The sequence below is a fragment of the Anser anser genome, assembly GCF_964211835.1.
Source record: "Anser anser genome assembly, chromosome: 1".
In the NCBI taxonomy this organism is placed as follows: Eukaryota; Metazoa; Chordata; class Aves; order Anseriformes; family Anatidae; genus Anser; species Anser anser.
Genome location: NC_139720.1, coordinates 201,310,214 through 201,328,794, shown reverse-complemented (window position 1 = coordinate 201,328,794; position 18,581 = coordinate 201,310,214). Strand labels below are relative to the sequence as shown.

The window sequence follows — 18,581 nt, the reverse complement described above, 5'->3', positions numbered from 1 at the left end:
ATGCCTCAGAGTGAACATGAAATTTCAACAGATAGAGCTCAGTGTCCCACTCACCAGCCACTGTTCTCTGATGAAGAATGTTATTCTGGAAACAATGACATCCTGACGTGGTCCATATCATTCAAAGCAACCAATACCAAGTTTGCCAAACACTCAACAGGTACATACCAACACTTTCTGAAAGTATCAGAAAAGAGAATGTGAAAATGATAGAATGTAAAAATACCCCTGAGAAAGTCACACAACCCTAACTGCAACACTATCTTTTTTAATCAGAACTATAGTTGTGTGATCCTAAAAAAAATCTAAGCAGGGAAACTTCATTATCTGCTGTTTTTGAAACCATCCAGTAGTCTTAGATTTCAAAAGGATATGTGTAAAAATAAAATGTCAATAATTATCTGGCTTCAGGGTCCTTTGGGAGGTTACAGCTCTCTGCAGTTAAACCAAATAAATGAATGCTCTTAGAAGCATCACAAGGTTACTTTTCAAACTGGGATAAGTAGTTACAGCTGCCTGTTCTCCTGTATTCAAAAAGCAGTATTTTTAAAAAATCCAGTAACTCAGGGAATCAAAATTCTACTAAATCACATTTCTTCCTGCCTGAGACATTGTTTTGACAAGCTTCCCTACATCATTTCATTAGCAGCAGCATTTTTAACGAAAGAAATGTCACATTAAATAGCAGGACTATATATTTAAACTGCCTGCGCAGTATTTGCTGCTATTCTAATTACTTTAGTTGGTAGAAAGTATCACATTGATGTGAAGGGTGTTTCCGGAGCTTAGGATTCATTTCACTTAACTTTAGACAAATGTAACACAGAGTTTTACGCATGGACTAGGCATCCTAACTTTCCTTTACAATTAATGACAGAAATGAGGACTCTAAAGGCCAAATTCATCAACCCCATATTTGATACATGCATTAGGAAGAGATGAATTGGGCCTAGAAATGCTTGCCTCTTCTTATGGACTGCCAAGGGACAGAAAATCATAAAATTCAACTATAGACAAATGCTGCAAAGAGACTTGTATTGTCTTGAGTCCTCAATCAACTTAATCTGGTGTAGAATAATATAAAAGCAGCATTATTTAATCAGATTTGAAGAACATATGATTACTATTGCATACCTAAATGACATCTAGGTATTTATGTTAATTGGAGTTTGAAAGGTATACGTAGGTACCTTAAGCACTTATGTAGAACATCTTCATGCGCTGCATGCAATACATATTTTATAGAGTTGATATAATTGAAAAATTGGACACAGTTTGATTGTAGTCTTCTTCTTTACTTCCCGCATATTGTTTGTCTTAGATTCAAAAAGATAGTGGAAAAACAAGGAATTAACAATATGTATTATCATTATGATCTCTTTTTTTTCCTCCTTTTCTTGTAATTTTTCGTAACTTTTTATGGGAAAAATCTCTTACCAGGACCTTCCTGTAATTGTGGGTTAAACTAGCTTAGATAACTTCACATATGCAGCATATCAAGAACAAAAAAATTTGAATTTACAATGAAACAGCTGCTATACAATGAACCAGTTGCTATATGATGAAACAGACACTAGGTCTTACCTTGTTGAAATGTCTAGAACCCAACTTGGCACCTAGAACCTAGCACTGTAGAAAAGACATTTAATGAAATAAAAATAATGTAATTGAACCTGATTTGACTGAAATAAAAAATGATCACACACTTGGCTCCAAAGAACCATAAAACAGTTTTAAAATCTATGCTTGGCCTTGTGCAAGTTAAATAGCTACTTGCGAAATTATTTTTTCCTGTATTTCACTGCAAGGGATTATTAAGATACAAAAAGTGATATGGAAAAATCCTTACTGAAGCTAATGGTACAGGGGCTATATATGGAAAATGAAAGATAACAAAAAGGGATTTGTAACGGGGACCTCCTTAATAAGGAAAGAACGTATTAGCAACTGACCAGGATTCTTTCACACATGTTTTTTTCAAATGCAATTGAGTAAACTCCTTTTCTTGATTCAGAGATTTCACTTTAGGCAGCTTCTCTCTGCATTACACCAGCTATGCACGCTATAACTTACACAAACTATGCAGATATCAAACATGCTAACAACAGTAGCTGGCTTTCCACGCAGTAAGAAAGATGCAGAACTTTAAGCCTGAGTACTAAAAGTGATAGAATATAACTCAAAATGCACCACTTGAACAAGAACATATGACAAGATTTATAAATTTGAAAAATAACCTACAAGACCTTGAAAAGAGGCAGGAGGCAGAAACAGAAATGCTCTCAGATTTGGCTGCATGTGGCAGTAACAGATGACTAGCCATGTGGTTTGGGAGTTCTCTTAAAAAAAATAAAAAATAAAAATAACATTCACTTCCCAAAGCTTAAGGGAAGGAGAGCAATGTTGTGAATCTTTTTGGACAGCATACTGCAAATTTGCAAATATCGTTATTCTCTATGGGCTGATAAAGAATTCAACACCTCAAAAGAACAGATTTTTTTCCCAAGATTTGAAAAAATCGAAGGAAAACACAAAAAAAATCTTTATCAGTATGTCAGTTGACTCTTTGATTTTTTCCAGCAGAAATCTCTAAGGGAAGAAACTTTTACACTCTACAAGAAGAACCATCAAAGCAGCTTAATCCTAAATGGTCCAAACTGGCTGCTTACAAACACAAAGATGCTAAACAGCAATTAAGACCTATCTACAATGTTTCCACACAAATGAACTAGTATTTAAATAGAAGAAATGGAAAAGAATAGAAGAAAGAATAGAAAGAAATAGAAATAGAAAGAATAGAAAAATAGAAGAAAGAAATGGAAAAGCATGTTAAAAACATAATTTCCAGACGTGGCAATGCTTAAAAGCCACATAAAAAAATCCAATATCCCACTGATTCTGATAATGTGAATGCAATCCATAGGATCCCAATACACCTCTAGCAGTTGTGTTGTGAAATGATCAATGAAATGTGTGAACCTCTGTGGAAAACAGGATGAGAATGCGGAACACCTTTTTATTACTACATATTAACAGAAATGTTACTTTGTCTTAGAAGATTTATCTTTCTCTAGCAGGCAAGACAAAATTTCATGTAACTACTTTCGCTGAAGTGAGTAAGAACAATCTGTGAATGTAGAATGCATATGAATAATTAATGCCATGGCCCCTGTGTTATTAAATCCCAGCCAAGAGAATTCTTGGATGTAGCAGGACTTGCTAACCAAGCCAGAACTCTGTTTCCTGAATACTTCGTGTACAATAAACAGGACATGGTCATTGCTGCAATAGGCCAACATGATTTTTTTTTTAATGAGAATAAAATTAATACTGTAATTGATTTTCTATATCTGAAAATTAATCCAAATGATTTGCTGAAAGGCTTATGAAGCCTATGATAACATTCAGAGCTGAACCCAGAACTCATGAGTTCCCAGAACCACCCTCCTTCTCTACATGCTAATGGTTACGGCTGGATAGAGCCGGCCTTCATAATTTCTTTCTTCTTTTGCAGTAACCGCATATAACAAGTCCTAGAGTCTGAACAGACCAACTGCTTTCAAGCATGCCCTGATACTTTAGGAGATCAGTTATCCTACTGAATAGTTCTGTTCCGGGAAGTGAATGGTTTTGGCGTACCATCACTGTAGAAATACTTCAGAAAAAAATTGCTGAAACGTAGGTGCGGCTGACCCTACTGCACTGGTCTATACATTATGTGGGAAGAGGAATTTGTTAAGAGGGAGAAGTGACATGAAGAAAATGTTGGACAAAGAACCAAAAAATACCTACAGCAGTCAGCTCTACTTGCTTGTTGAAGAAAATCTCCAGAAGAGTGCCATTGTTTCAGTCAATAAAATCTAGCCTGGATATAAAGATCATTAGAAATGGCCTTTAAAGATCACTGTGGTCTTGAGAGAAGTAGGTAATGCAGCAGGTTCTTTATAATGCTGTGAATCGAGGGGGGAAAGCTATTTTTAGTCAGTAATTGTATATTTGGTTTTTCAATTTAAACTACTGGGAATGTGGAGAGCTGAAAATATTGGTTTAATATCTCCCCAGCTGTGGACTTTTTTTTGATAAGATGGAAAATACTAATATCACCTTATATGTATGCAGCTGCCTTTGTCCCAGAGGATCCCTAGGACCTCTACAAACTATTCATAAAGGAAAGCATATTCACTCAATCATAGATTGCAGCAATCAGATGTTGGGAGCAAAAAACAGTTAGCACAAGAGACTAAACAAGGGCATTTCGGACACTGATAATCTTATGCAAAATCCTGTGCTTATGGAGTAACATCGGACAGTATTTAAAGTCAACAGCTTAATTATTCTATAGTTGGATTTAAAAAGTGGCACGAGAAAGGGAACAAAAGTGCAGGTTTTTGAGATGGTAAAGGATGCAGAATACAGCAATCCTAGTCACCGGTAGTTTTTGATCTGAATGTTCCTGAAGAAGAATGCGTAAAAATCTGTGAGGGATTAATAGAGAAGATGTTGAAGAGATGGAACTGGAATTGTTCTAAAGCACAGGGAGAATATTCAAGAAGTCTGTGAAAGGATTGCTACAGAGCAATTACATGACGGTTCCCTTGTTACTAAACAACTGTTATCTAGCTATTCAGAAAACAATTAAGTTCTTAATGAACCACAATCTTCCCTGCAGAGCTATGTCCACAGTACATCTGTTATTAATGGAATGCTATGAGGGCAGCTAAGGAAGTTCTGGAAATAAAGAGCATTCACCATTCAAATCTTCTCCTCCATACCTGTTACAAAAGTTTGAAATGAGGGCTGATTTTCCTTTTTGCAAGCGCTCAGTCCTCTGTTTCAGCTGATCCATTACCCTCTCATGCTCCAGAGGCAGTGTACCTCTATGCACTAAAGACTCAACAATAACGTAACAGGTACATCATAAAACTGGATCACAAAACATAAAACATTGTACTACAGAAATAATTTGTCTTTTTAATGCTCCTTTGCCCTGCCCCAGGTTGTGGATAGCTAGCAATTAACATCCAAAGAGCCCCAAATATTCAAAGATGAATTTGGTCTGTACGAAATGTATTCTGTCTACCCTGTCTATGCCAGCTCAGCTCCCATTCCCCTTATCCTTTCACCTACCCAGTTTTTCCTCAGCCTTTCTCAGTTCTACCTTTAACCCAGGTGTTTTTCACATACCACTCTGATGTCTGTGGAGGCTGATACAGGTCCATCTTCTTTCTCAAGTCTTGTGTTTCATATAGGGAGGAGGAAGCAGAAAATAAATCTCTTTCCTCAAAGGCCAGAGAGAGAAAAAACAGGGCTGAGTTCTTTCCTGCTTTCTTGTCACCTCTTTTCAGCAATGTTATCAGCTTATAAAGTGTGCACATGAGAGAACAACAGATCTAATTGCTGTTTCCTACAAAGGGCAATGGAAAAGGCAACTGACCAGAGGCAGAAGTTCTTGAAATTCAACAGTGATGCTCCTTCTCATGCTATTGAACAACTGGCTCAAATCCTTGCCATTCAGGAGGGAAAAAAAATGCCAATGCTTAAGTAAAGTCGGCCTTTGATACTAGTGGTATTAAGAAATCTGTTCCCTGGAAATACACTGTCTTTGTTTTTTGTATCCTTGTTGCTTTGTCTGGAGACCTGGCCAAGGCTGGGTTGGAACATGCAAAGGGCAGAAGGCAGGTTTGAATGTTCCAGTCAGGAAAAACTGAGCATCTGGTTGGCAAGAGCAGCTGCTTCAAGGAGAACTCAGCCTAACATCCCACAAGCGTCCAGCTTGTTGCTTGGCCAAGCAACCCTTAAGCTATCCAAGGGCAGAAGCCAGAATCAGGTGTAGGATTTGCTTTGCTGCACTTACAGAGTTGGAAGATTGGATCCTTTGGGAGTCATTCCTCTCCAGCTATATTTTGCTGTGGCCAATAGCCCAGGTGTACAGGTGTAAGATTTAGCATGCACTTCTGTGTGTGTCTGTACACGTGTGTGTTTGTGTGTCTCTCCATGAATCCTATACTTTTTTTCCCTCTACTTTGATCAGCTACTCTCAGCAAAAGAATAAATGGAATGTGGCTTATATCTAACCAGTTATTATTTTGGATAACAGTATAATGCGCACAATATACGATTTAGTGATATCTGAGATGTAGTTGTAATGTGGTCTTAATGAGATGGTGGCGTCCAGGTCGTGAAGGAAGGTCAAGGTTAAGGCTCCATGCTTTGAAGATGTCTGGCTTTTCTGCTGAAGAGTGGCAGAGCACTCTAACCCTCATTTTCAGCTTTTAGAAAATGTAGCTTATTTGTTAGCTGAAAGCCTTGCTTGCACTTGCTTTTTCCAGCAAGCCGAAGCAAAATTTCCACTGCAGGTGCTGAAGTTATATCTGAACGCAGTCAGCCCTGCGAGAAGCACTCATATTAACTGAAGTTTCATCAGCATTAACTGTCAACGGTTAAGCAGAACTTGATATACAAGTAGGTGCTGTATTTGCTCAGCCCAAACACAGCCCTGAGTATGTAGACAATCAGGAGCCTGCAAAAGGCAAAGGAGAAAAGCAAATGTTGCGCTGTTATTTCTGCTATAAAAATAATGACTTTCCAGGTCAAAAGGCTCGCTTTAGATGTTGGATTGTTAAAAAGCACTGTTTTCTGTTTCTAGAGACAAGCAAGAGAGTGACAGAGCTATTACCACATCTGCCTGCCACCGAGTCTCCCTAAGCCGACTGACCAAAAACCCCTTTACAGTCAAGTCAAAAGAGGACTTAACTTTGACAGACAAACCAAATCACTTATCATGGGATTCTGTAGAGGGCAACATAGCTATATGTTTTAATTGCTCTACAGTTGTACCCCAGTACTAATTCTAAAAATAGAAACATTCAAGTCATTAGAAAACTAAATGCATGAGTCAATAGTAAAAGAAATAAACCAGGTTAGAGCGCATGATCATCCAAGCATAACCTGAAAATACCATCTTAATATAACCAATAAAGTATTGCACTCTGAGTGCATTCTTACGCAAGTGAGTAATGTGAGCTCCCATGTCATCTCCTCAGTTGCTAACTCTGAAACCCTGGAATGACATCTTAAATGTCAGCATTGTTAATTATTCCTCTGCAAGTTATTTCAACTGAATATTCGCTTCGTGTGCTTGAGTCAAAATACTAGGCTTGCTCCAAAATCAATGCAAGGTGACAAAAGTTCCAATTATCCACCCTTCAGCTGTCAAATTCAAATGCTACCAAAAGCTACCTCTACAATCTTCATCACATTTCATACCACTGAAAAACAAAATTGTAGGGATATAAAATAATTTGAATTTAAGATGAAACAAAATGTACAATTTGTTTCCTGTAATCCCTTCAGACAGTACAAACTGAAAATTATGCCTTGGGTAGGTGATATTTTTCTGTAACTTGCCTATTTTAACTAAAAAAAAGCTAATAAATCATAGCACTGAAGCAACTGTGGCATAATACATAGACAGAGATGAAATGTTCCATATGAAGTTTGTCTTCTCTCTTTTTTTAATTGCCACTGATCACAGACAAGAGATCATTTCATTTCATTTTTAAAAATAAAAACCAATTAACCAAGAAATATTCCTGCCTATAGAGTGCTAGAAACCATACCCATGTTGCTAAAACGTCAAGATTATTTTTATGCTGCAGTAGCAACAACTACAAAGGAAAGACTATGGCATGCTAAAAGATGTTACAGTAATGCTTGACATTACCATGAGTTTCTAGAAAAACACATAAGCAGAAAGCTTTAAGCAGATTTTTCTTTTGTGCATATATTATCTAGCATTATTTTTCATCAGACACAAAAAGATTAAATTCTAACTGTCACAGCAACAGGGCAAATGGCACCTTTAACCCCTTTCTGCATTCTCTCAGAGAACCCTTAATTATCTGATTTCTCGCTGTTATATGTTACTGGATAAATTCTGACAGTTCTCCACTTTTAGAACAGGTCCCAGCCTACGGTATGGCTTATCAACCAGTTTACCTGGCAAATCCAACTAAATCCAAGCTCTGTCTGTTCTTCCCTTCAGTGATCTCATAAGCTGCTTAAGAACAGAGTACTTTTCAGTTTAAACTTGAAACAAAACATTTAGAAACAGCGTTCTGCCTCTATGTCTCTATTATGCTGCCTCTATTACCTCCTGCCAGTAAATTAGGTAGGCAACGTCAGAATTCTCAGCCAGATGTTATGCCTAATTTTCAAAAACAAAAATCCCTCTTGCAAAGGTTCTTTTTTAAAATGTCATTCTTCTCTTATTGCTTATGTCTTAGGGATTTTGCCAGAGGTTTTATTGGCTCAGTGACTTGTGTGCATTTGTTGACAAATGGCCTATACTGAGCCATTCATTTTCCTTTCCATCTGTCTCTTCTAACAGAGCTTCTGTAAATTTAGTTGGTAAGTTCATAAATATCCAAACTGACTAACGTATAGAATGTCATTATTAAACTATTTTAGAGCTATGATGAATCCATCATGTAAGTTTTCCAGTGCTTAGAAGACAGCTGCATAGAGGACAGAGGCTCTCTCTTCACAAGGAGCCACATGGAGATGACAAGGGGCAACAGGTCCTGATATAGACAGAAATCTTAACAGGGAGAACAATCAATTACTGGAACAACCTCCTTGGGGACGTGGTAGAATCCACATTACTGGAGGTTTTCAAGGCATGACGGGATGGGGTGTTAGATAATTTCATTCAGGTACCCTTTTCCAGGAAAGGTACCCTCTTCCAGCCTGGGCTGTTCTATGATTCCGTGATTCTGGGTTCTAAATTCTCAGAATAATTATCAGACTAAAAGCATTACTTTAATTAGGACTTCCTTAAAAGCTCTTATTAGAATTTGTTGGATTTGTTAACGCAATTTAGGTTTCCTCTCTTTCAGCAATGTCTCCTAAACTAGCTACACGCTTCTCAAATTATACTGACAAAAGCTCAACAACGTAATGTAAAGCCCACTCCACTGACAAAATACATCTTGTACAAAGAAACTCGCTTTCCATTGTTCTCTCCAAAACAGGAACATTTGTGGCATATGCTCTGTTAGATGGACAGAAAGGACACCCTCCCACCAATAATGTGTTGCAATACGACATAAAAGAAAAAAAAAAAAAAGCTAAAAATAAATTCAGAGTTGCAGATACTGAAAGATCAACATTTCTTTTTATACTGCTTCTTGCAATTTTTCTACTAGAGCTGTTAGTCTCATCTTGGCGTATGAATCCCAGAACCAGACTGAGCAAAGGGGTGTCCTGTTGAAGGTATACAACCTTACACCCCCTGGCTTGCTACTCATTCCCCTTGTTTTTAGAAAAATATCAATGTTGTATCTTGTTTGCTCATATCCAAGTCCCTGCCCTGATTTACCTCCTTTGTTTCTACAGAATTGTGTTCATAGCTTTCCACTAATTTTAATCTGTAAACTGGTTTGAAAGTAGTTTCCTTTATTTTTTTCTTTTGCTGACTACCATAATTTAAAGCATGTATGAATACCCACCACAAAATCTTTAATTATTCTGTATTTATTATGCTTATTCTCCAGCTGCTTTGAATATTACTAATTGCCTCTCTAAAGTCAAAAAGTAAAAGATTTGGTTCTCATAAGACAAACTCTAGTCAAGAGATAGATGCTGATGAGCAAAAGCAAATAGAAAATGTCAACAATTTGATATGGCATTTTTTTTTAATATAGCAAATGAAATATTCAAAGGCACATCAAGGAGTTAGAAACACAACTCTAGTTAATTGCTGTGGGAATTTTCCTTCTAAAAAGCTTTGAAAACATTTATATGTAATTTTAAAATTGTGTTGTGTTTTTTTTTTAAGTTGCACCCCCAAATTTTATTTGGTCACGATAGATGGAAGCTAAAATTCTGAATAACTGATTACCACTGAGAAAGGATGAGATAGGGAGAAAATTAAAATATATGCACTGGGAACATGGCTGAAAAGTTAACTTCAGTTGCTGCAGATGAACAACTGGAAATTCACTGGCAGCTACATTACAAATTATTTCTACAACATAATATATTGAATCATTCTAAGTTTAAGTATTTTAAATAAAACATTCTAATATTCAGCATTAAAAAATCTTAAAACAGCATTCCAAATAGAAGAAATTATGTTTGAAATATTTCAGGTATTAATAATCAAATGTTTCAGCGTGACTTCTTCACAGTCATTCTACCACAGTAATTGAAGATGCCAGTTGTAATGAAGAAAATATTTTCAGGGCTCTGAGTGCAGTAACAGGTTCTGCAACCTCTTCCCCCTCTATCCCCCTGGGTTTGGCTGCTTGTCCTCAAGGCCAGCTCTAACACGGTGCAGCGATAACCTGGGGTCAAGGCTGCTTGCTACCAGACATAGCCATGAGACACTGTGCTGGGGGCTTCTGCCCTTGGCTCAGGAGCAGGATTTCAGCTCCAGGCCATGCCCCTGAGCCTTGTCTGAGCAATGCTGTAGCTGTGTCTGTGCTCAGAATGGCACCTCACTGCTCCTGACCTGCTGCTGACTTGCCTTCCGGTGTCACCTCAGACCTACCCATCACTGCAGGCTTGGCTGGCCACCTCTGGGCTGTGGCTGACTGCAGGCACCATCTGAGCAGCGCCGTGGCAGCGAGGGCACTGCCCTGCTCCCTGCCATCACCCTCAGCTCCCAGCTCACCTGCCCTCACCTGCTCCTGCTGCTGCTGCCTGGCGAATAAAGAACTGAAGTGTTCCCGGGACAGTTCTGCAATGAAATACAGCAATGAAAGAAAAAATGTAAAGCAAAAATAAAAACATTTTATTAATCTTTAAGGAAACCACAAAGGAAAATTACGGCAGCATTTTCTTGAGTTAGTACACAAACTTTATCAGGAACTTTCCTGAAACTCTCTGTATAACTTTATTTTAATCTTCCATTTTAAAAACATTTTCCATAATTCATAGGTTGAAACAATATTTCTGCTGACATGAAAACCATCTGCCTTAACACAGGAGGTAAGAACCAAGCAAAATAAATTATTCCCTAGAATTGACATTAAAAATGCAGTTCACTCAGCTAATTTAAGTAAACAGTCTAAGCAAAACAAAACAAAAGGTCAAAATTTGGTGTAAATAGACTAGCAGCTCTTGAAAATGCTCCATGTGATTTCAGGACAATAAATCCAAAGTGAATTGTGCTGCCCTTGGGGTCTGAAGGGATCTATAAACCCTAAGTTTGGAACAGCAAACTGCTACTGAAAGAAGTTGAAACAGCTGCGATTCTTCATGTTTTGTTGTTGAATATGACACACTGAAGCGCACAAGGATGTAAAGGTGTCACCCAAACCTGCACCACGCACTTAATAAGCAGAGAAACCATCTGAGGGAAGCATAGTCAGAAAGAAATGGGTAGTGATCACTTCGTGTAGTGATAATAGCATTTAAATAAATAAATAAATAAATAAATAAATAAATAAAACTGCCTAGTGTTTTCCTAAATTAAGTTAAATTTTCTTTATCCCGGAGCTGCCTGAGAAGGAGCTCCCTCCGGCTGCTTTCAGCCCGGGCTGAGGTGCCCTGCGTTGACAGAAGCGACTGCGGGGCGTCCCGGGGCCGGTCCCGCGGGGTCTCCCCGCTCCCTCTCCCCCTTGGCAGCCCTGTCACACCCCAGCCCCCTCCCAGCCACCCTCTCCTTCCCTCTCCGGTCCCCTCATGCCCCCCGCTGCCCCCTCATGCCCCCCGCGGCACCCTCCCGGAGCCTGCCCGCCACCGCTTCCCGCCCGTCCCCTCATGGCCGCCGCCCGCTTCCGCGCCTCGCCCCGCGGCCCTCGGCGTTGCCGCGGCGACCGGAGAAGCCGCCGGGCGCTGGCCGCAACCGCCGCGGGGCGAGGCGGGCGGGAGCTGGGGCGGGAGGGAAGGAGGGAGGGATGGGGGCGAGGGGCTGAGAGGGCGCACGCCTTGCTCATGGCGGGTGCGGAGGGAGCAGCGGGAGGAGCGCGGCAGGTAACGGGCGGGGAGGGGACGAGGGGGGTCCGTCGGTGCCCGTCGCAGCGTGGCGTGGATCGGTCCCCGGTGCCGCCCCGGTGTCTGGGACACCTCAGGGTGTCCGTTCCCTGTGGAGCCGGTGCCCCTGTGCATGTGTTGTCTGGGGTGCCTGTCCACGTTAGAGCCACAAATGACCCTGTGTCACCTCAGGTGCCGGTCCCCTGTGGAGTCACTGCACCTGTGTCGCCTCGGGTGCCACACAGCAGTGTCCACACACCTGTGCATGCAGGTATCCATCTCCTCGAGAGCCATGCTTTTTGCCCCCCAAGGAATTAGGGCTGTCTCATGGCACCCTCCCTCCTGTGCTTTGCCCTCACACACAGCCATCCATCACAGAATGGCCGAGGTTGGAAGGAACCTCTGGAGATCATCTGGTCCAGCCCCCCTGTCCATGCCCTACATCCCTGTCCCACCAGCCCCACGGACCTGTTCCAGGGTCAGGCTCAGTCTGGTCTTTCCTTGCTGCTAAGGTATGTGTGTGCTCCATGAGTCCGTGCTGCATTTGCCAGACAAGGGAACAAATAGTTCCTGTGAGTCTAAAAGTGTGTTTGGGAACCATTGTTGCCCAGTATAGGTTAATTAGAGTGTATGAAGGTATGGAATTTGGCCTCCACTCCACGGCAGTGGAGAAAACGCTGCTTACTGCACCCACGGATCTACAACAAATTTGCATTCATATATTCCAGAGCGTCTTGGTAAATCATTGACATTATGAGACAGAGAATGATCCAAAACAAACTCTTCCTCGTGGAAATCCAAGTTTATCCTTGAGTTAGCACCACTTCTAGTATCGCACTGTTGCAGCAAGTGCAAAAGCTGCTGGTGGAGAGCTGGGCTTACTCCAGAAGTTTTCATCCTGCCCATTCCAGGACGTAATGTAGAGCCACATTTCCCTGCTCCTGTTGTTTGCAATGGAAGAATTACAGAATTTGAAGGGAAAGCACCAAACGATTCAGTATACACAACTTCACTATGCAAATGTTGTGTAAGAATCTGAATTATTTGATTTGTTGTTTCAACAGGTCAAAAAGACTATCAATAACATGGAACAGTGCTTGGAAGTGTTTCAGGAACAAGCTCTCGCTAAGTAAGTAAAGAATATCTGAGAGTTGAATACATAACAGAATTGAATTTGTGGGTTTATTAAAGATGTAAAACAAAATATTAATGATATGAGAAGCAAACATTATTTTTCAATTTCTTTGGCTGCTTTCTCTGCAAACTGTGAAGAGGTTACTAATAACTAAGACAACATGGCTTATCACAGTAATACCCTACTGACTGTATCTTATTTATTTAATTTTTTTTAATCTGCATATCTAAACAAAAGAGAAACAATGAAACTATGCAGGGTTTTATTAAGATGTTAAGCAATTTTATTTTAAATGTTTTTCAAAAGTTGTTGCTAGGCTACAGCAGTATAAACACAGTTCTTAAAACATTCTGAAGCCTTAAAAACAGGGCTAATAATTGTTAAAGCTATAGTCTTATTTTTCATATGTAATAACCAAAATTGATCTATCAAGTATGAAGTGCACTTTTCCTCACAACACAATCAACTTTTTTTTTATATAATCCAAATTTAATTGTTATAGTGTTTTAGTATAGCACAAACTATGGGGGAGATTTAAAAGAGGGCCTCATACCATCCAGCCTCTTCAAGGAACACAATGATATGAAGAGTACGTCCTGATATAAGCTGAATAGAATATTTATCTATTATAATTTATGAATAAACTTAATACCTCCTTTTCATATAAAATGGTTTCATATATCATTATTACCAAGAAGCAGCCCTAGGTCATATGGCACATATTGAGTGTAAAAGAACTTAAAATAATAGAGACACACATATTCAATCAGACCTGGCCCAGGAAGGCTTTAATATGATTTGAAAGTGTGCTCTGTTGTACTGAAGAATAATGTATGCAGTTTTCATAATGGAACAGAAATAGCATGCAGCACTAAAATATATTCTGAACAATGTGGCCCTTTTTTGGCTTAGAGGGCCATTCTTTTTGTTAGTGATATGACTGGTAAATATTGTAATTAAAAATTAGAATTTAAAAAGATCAAAATATTGCTATTTAACAAATCAAAAGCTCATTTTAAGAGTTCACCTCCTGCTGGCTTTAGTTGTAATTGACATACGTGAAATTTCAGGCCATTGCAGATGGATCTAGAGAGTGATATGTCCTATAATAAAACAGGTATTCTAGACAACTCTTTATTTCCATTACCAATAGAAAGAATCTGGAAGAATAGTTTAGGATACACATCTGATGATAGGAGACTAATGTTTCAGTCTGTGCTGACAGTATTGCAGAGATAATGCAGATAGCTTTAAAATTTGGGAAAAGAGCTGAATAACGGTGGCAGAAATCACGACAATTATCTGCCAGCTGCAAGATCCCATAAATCACAAATTATCCATCCAAACGTGTATGACTGTGTATGGCTGATAATTGTTAAATAAATTAGTTGTAGTTCATATACACGGTAAAATGTATTAGTGGAGTGCTGTATCAATCATTTTATATATTTCTTATTTTTAAAGCAACTTTTAAGAAGGGAAAAGGAATTAATATTGGCTCAAGAAGATGGGTTAAGGATCAAAAATGAATTAATGTATTTTATTGAAGATGAAAATCTTTGTTTACATTGTTCTGCATAAGTTTTGCATGTGTTTTTAGAAATATGCTCATACATGTTTTTCTATTTGTCAGCAAACCTGAGAGCATGAACTAGATGCATGAACTAGAGACTGACAGTATGAACTAAACATTTCTTGAAATTTCAGTTTCTAAATTACAATTTTTTTCTAAAGAGTATGGACAAGAATATTCTTTCTATGCCTATTAAGATACAATCATTAAAATTCAGGTCTGTGCAGAACTCCAAAGCAAAAGGTGGATAAACAGAGCTAGAAAGATCTAACTAATGCAAAAATCATTTGTCGTGAAGGACTAGAGTTGGTTAAAATTTTTGTCTGGGTTTTGGTTTGTCCACGTCTGGAGACATACAGATGTTTTATGCAGATAGTTATTAGTGACCACAGAATATGAATCATCTTTATCTTCACTGGTATAGAAATAAGAGTAAAAGAAGGCTAAGAGTTTGTGTACATCACTGTAAAGATGAGTTACTTTTAAGTGTTTGAACTGTGTCAAAATCAATGCAACAAAAAGAATACATGCCACTTGTTAAATACAAGCCATCACTTCCATGTGGAAAGGATGCATTTGATGTATGCATTCAGCAATGTGGGAATGCTGAATGCATATGGGTTACCATACTTCTTCACTTCATGGGAAAGCTTATTCTTTGTGTGTTTATCTGATGGCATATTAAGCAAAAGATGCCAGAGTTTTTCACATTCTATATCCAGTGATCAAAATAAATTCTCGTGATTTTCATACCATATGATTGACCATATTCTGAGAGGGGTATAGTAAGCACTATTTTCAAAGCACTGAAGGGATTAAAATAATAGTCACAACAGCTCTTAGTACTTCTGTGGTGGTAGGTGGGGATAGAAGCCACATAAATCTTTACGCAGAACTATGTGTAATGCCACAGCCATGTTACGGATCAGTTCTGGTAGTAGAATCTACAGCTTCAGGAACAGCTTTCCTGTTCTAGCCTAGAGGATCTAGGTAAGGAAGCAGGCAAAGATGTGAAGGTGAAAACAGTAGGGCTGACAAGCTGTTTCAGAAATGTTTTTCCAATAAGAGCTCCCTTTTATATACTGGTGGTTCTAAGTTCAGAAAACGTGCAAGAACTGTTGAGAGAAATTTGTCCTTGAACAGCTGCAGAACTTGCCTTGTGGGGGTTGATCTAAAAGGACAGGTGAAACAACTCAGGAGTGAAAGATGTCAGCCACGGTGGATCTAAAGTGGTAATCTGATGATCTGGGATGGAGAGTGCATTTGCACTTGCACAGCAGTCTTTAGATGGTCCATATAAAACACAATGAAGAAAGTACCTACTTCTGAAGGCTAAAATCAGATAGCTGAGTCACTGCTCATTGCACACCAGTGTGTTTCCACCTGACAATACGTGAGCCTGGAAGGGCATTGGTGCTTAAACAGCAGTATCAAATGAAAGGTAGTCCTGATGCAGTACAGCTTCATCTTCTGTTTTCAAAATCCCGTTTCATATTTCCCCAATTCCCTGCAGAAGGAATCAAAGTTTGCTGCATCATTAATGCAATTTTGAGATGAGTTTCAGGCATTTCGGGATGTGGGGGAAACATTTTTGTTTTCTGATATGTACATCATGGTATACCACTTGGCTTGCATTTTGGTAACTATTATTCTATGGTTGATATTAAATGTTAAAGTGGCATTGCTAACAGTTTTAACATTAAAAGGCATTAAGATTTTTGTGTATTTATAAAACCTTTCCAAGCTTAACAGGTTTGCAGATTTGAGTTTCTGTAATAATTATCAAAACATGGCATATGCATCACTTAAGCGCCAAGAAAATACGTTCAATAAACATGTTTCCATGTTAAAGAACTCTTTTTTTTTTTTTTAACTGTACTGCACTTAGAAATTGAGCATGAAAGATATAATACGTGGAATGTGTGGGGCAAGCACTTCACCCGAGCAGATCCTACAGACAGGGGACTTCAATCTGTCTGCATGGGCACTGGGAGGGCAGGAAACTGGGAAGCTGGCTGAACAGCTAGGATATGGAAGATTACCAGAAAAGAAAGAAAACATTTTCCACAGGGGCATTTTTATCCACAGCATTTGTCATTTTGAACACGGTTGTTAACTTGAACCAAATGCTGGTGTTTACCTGAGGTGGTGGTATCAACCACCAGGAGTAAAACCTGTGAGTACACGTACTGTGTTCTTCAGCGATGTGCTGGCAGCACACCCAGCAGCTGAAGTCTCCCTGGCATTAGGGGTGTTACCTCTGAGTGCATGGCTTGCTTTGTGCTTGAATATGTGAGGTTCTGCTAAAATAGCATTCCTAGTCGCTTGGCACATTCGTGGTTGCAATGTCCCCCCCAGAAAATATGCCAGATTGTAACACACGTGACACGAAACAGCATCCTGTGCTAATTTTGGATACTGAAATCCTCTTCGATACTCTCTAGGATTGAGCAGTTACAGGCACGTTGCTGTGTGTTTTTTCATTAACCTTGTTGTACTTTGTTGCTACATTATGCAGATGGTGCACTCTCTTTTGTCTCCGTGTGACCATCTTTATGACAATTATTTCATAAATAATCAATTTACAGGTCCAGTCAGAAGGAGAGGAAGAAGAGCTAGGAAATACTGAAGAAATAATAAAAGAAATAGCTAAGGTCAGTTTAGCAAACCATCATGCCATAGAGGTATTAGAATGACTGCAAACTGATAAGTAATCATGAGGGAATTTGCCATACAGATGTAGGTACCATCAGCAGTCGAGGGAATATATAACTTTTAAAACTGTATAAATTAAAGCGCTATAACTGCTGACTATTACTCCTAGGATTTTTTTTTAGAACAGGTCAGTGAGATAAACAATATTTTTGAGAGGAAAATAGAACATGGCAAAACTCGAAAAAATGACACAACATTCTTAGTTTATTTTAAATGAAGAGATGTCTATCAGAAGGCTAAATATGTTATCATGAGAAGTAATAGGTTACAGTACATCTTCTACATCATTTTAGATTAACAAATTTATGAAAGAATACAATTGCTGGTTTAATCAACAGGAAATTCAATGTAGGCTTGTAACCAACCCCCCAGAAAAGCAATATGAGGCTTGAAAATCATGCAACGGTATGAGGAAATTGAAATTACATTTAGATTAAACTTTAATTGTGCAATGAATAAGCACCGTGACAGATTTAATAAAAAAAAAAAAAAAAGGTGAAGAGAAAACAGATGTACCACTGTTTACTAATTGCATAATCTATTAAGAGGGAGACGGTTGACACTGAAGAAACAGCACAATGTAATTTATTTGTACTTTCATGTAGGTGTGGTGGTTTCATATTTCATGTAGATATGATAGATATGGATTGGATACAGTAATCTCTAAATTGTTGTGGAGGGAAAATGTAGAAATTTTCACAATGATCAGATAATACTAGAAAATAATGAAGATTTTAAGTGAGGTGTTTTTTTTTTCGTGATCAAGATAAGATTGCAGTGACTAAAGATAACACATTTCAGTACTTTCCAGCATGTGATAAAGATAAGATAGAGGTAGGTATTCTAAAGAAAATAGTAGAGCTGTGTATTGGGGCAATTTATGAATATAATCTCTTATTAAATCAAACAAAAATACTTAAAAGCAATTAAAACTAGAACAGGAAACAAGAAGGGTATTAAAAAGTTATAAGAAGAAGCAGAAAAGAAAGTTTATTAACTAATATGAGAAGGACATATGCAAATAACAGATGCCACTAAAGAAAATTGTGAGGAAAGTAGATGTTTACTTGCTGAAAGTGAAGTGAAAGAGATGCTGTTCCTGAAAAGTTTAATGATTCAATACAGTATTCCACTTGTTAAAAACAATCAGCGAAAGATTTTCCTTCACTCCTGTGAGAT

General features: G+C 38.6%; 1 protein-coding gene and 1 long non-coding RNA gene across 9 annotated transcripts in view; one reads left to right on the top strand and one right to left on the bottom strand.

Annotated features, from left to right (window-relative positions):
- The window catches only part of LOC310889188, a 48,518-nt gene extending 36,840 nt beyond the window's left edge, over positions 1-11,678 (bottom strand). For all 3 annotated transcript variants that reach the window (XR_014576429.1, XR_014576430.1, XR_014576431.1), the window contains exons 1-3: positions 4,773-11,678; positions 1,191-1,316; positions 55-177 (exon numbers count right to left, since the gene is read on the bottom strand). This is a non-coding gene — a long non-coding RNA (uncharacterized lncRNA). The remainder of the gene's footprint in view (positions 1-54; positions 178-1,190; positions 1,317-4,772) is intronic.
- Positions 11,679-11,915: 237 nt separating this feature from the next.
- Positions 11,916-18,581, top strand: part of DEUP1 (deuterosome assembly protein 1) — a 48,543-nt gene continuing 41,877 nt past the window's right edge. For 5 of the 6 annotated variants that reach the window (XR_014576436.1, XR_014576437.1, XM_083816313.1 and 2 more), the window contains exons 1-2: positions 11,917-11,979; positions 13,041-13,108. Coding sequence is in view for 4 of the 6 variants with exons in the window: in XM_083816313.1 (XP_083672439.1) it covers positions 11,941-11,979; positions 13,041-13,108 (107 nt within the window). In the remaining 2 variants the exon portion in view is untranslated. Of the gene's footprint in view, positions 11,980-13,040; positions 13,109-18,581 lie in introns of all 6 variants that reach the window. The other variant, XM_083816312.1, reaches the window with a different exon arrangement.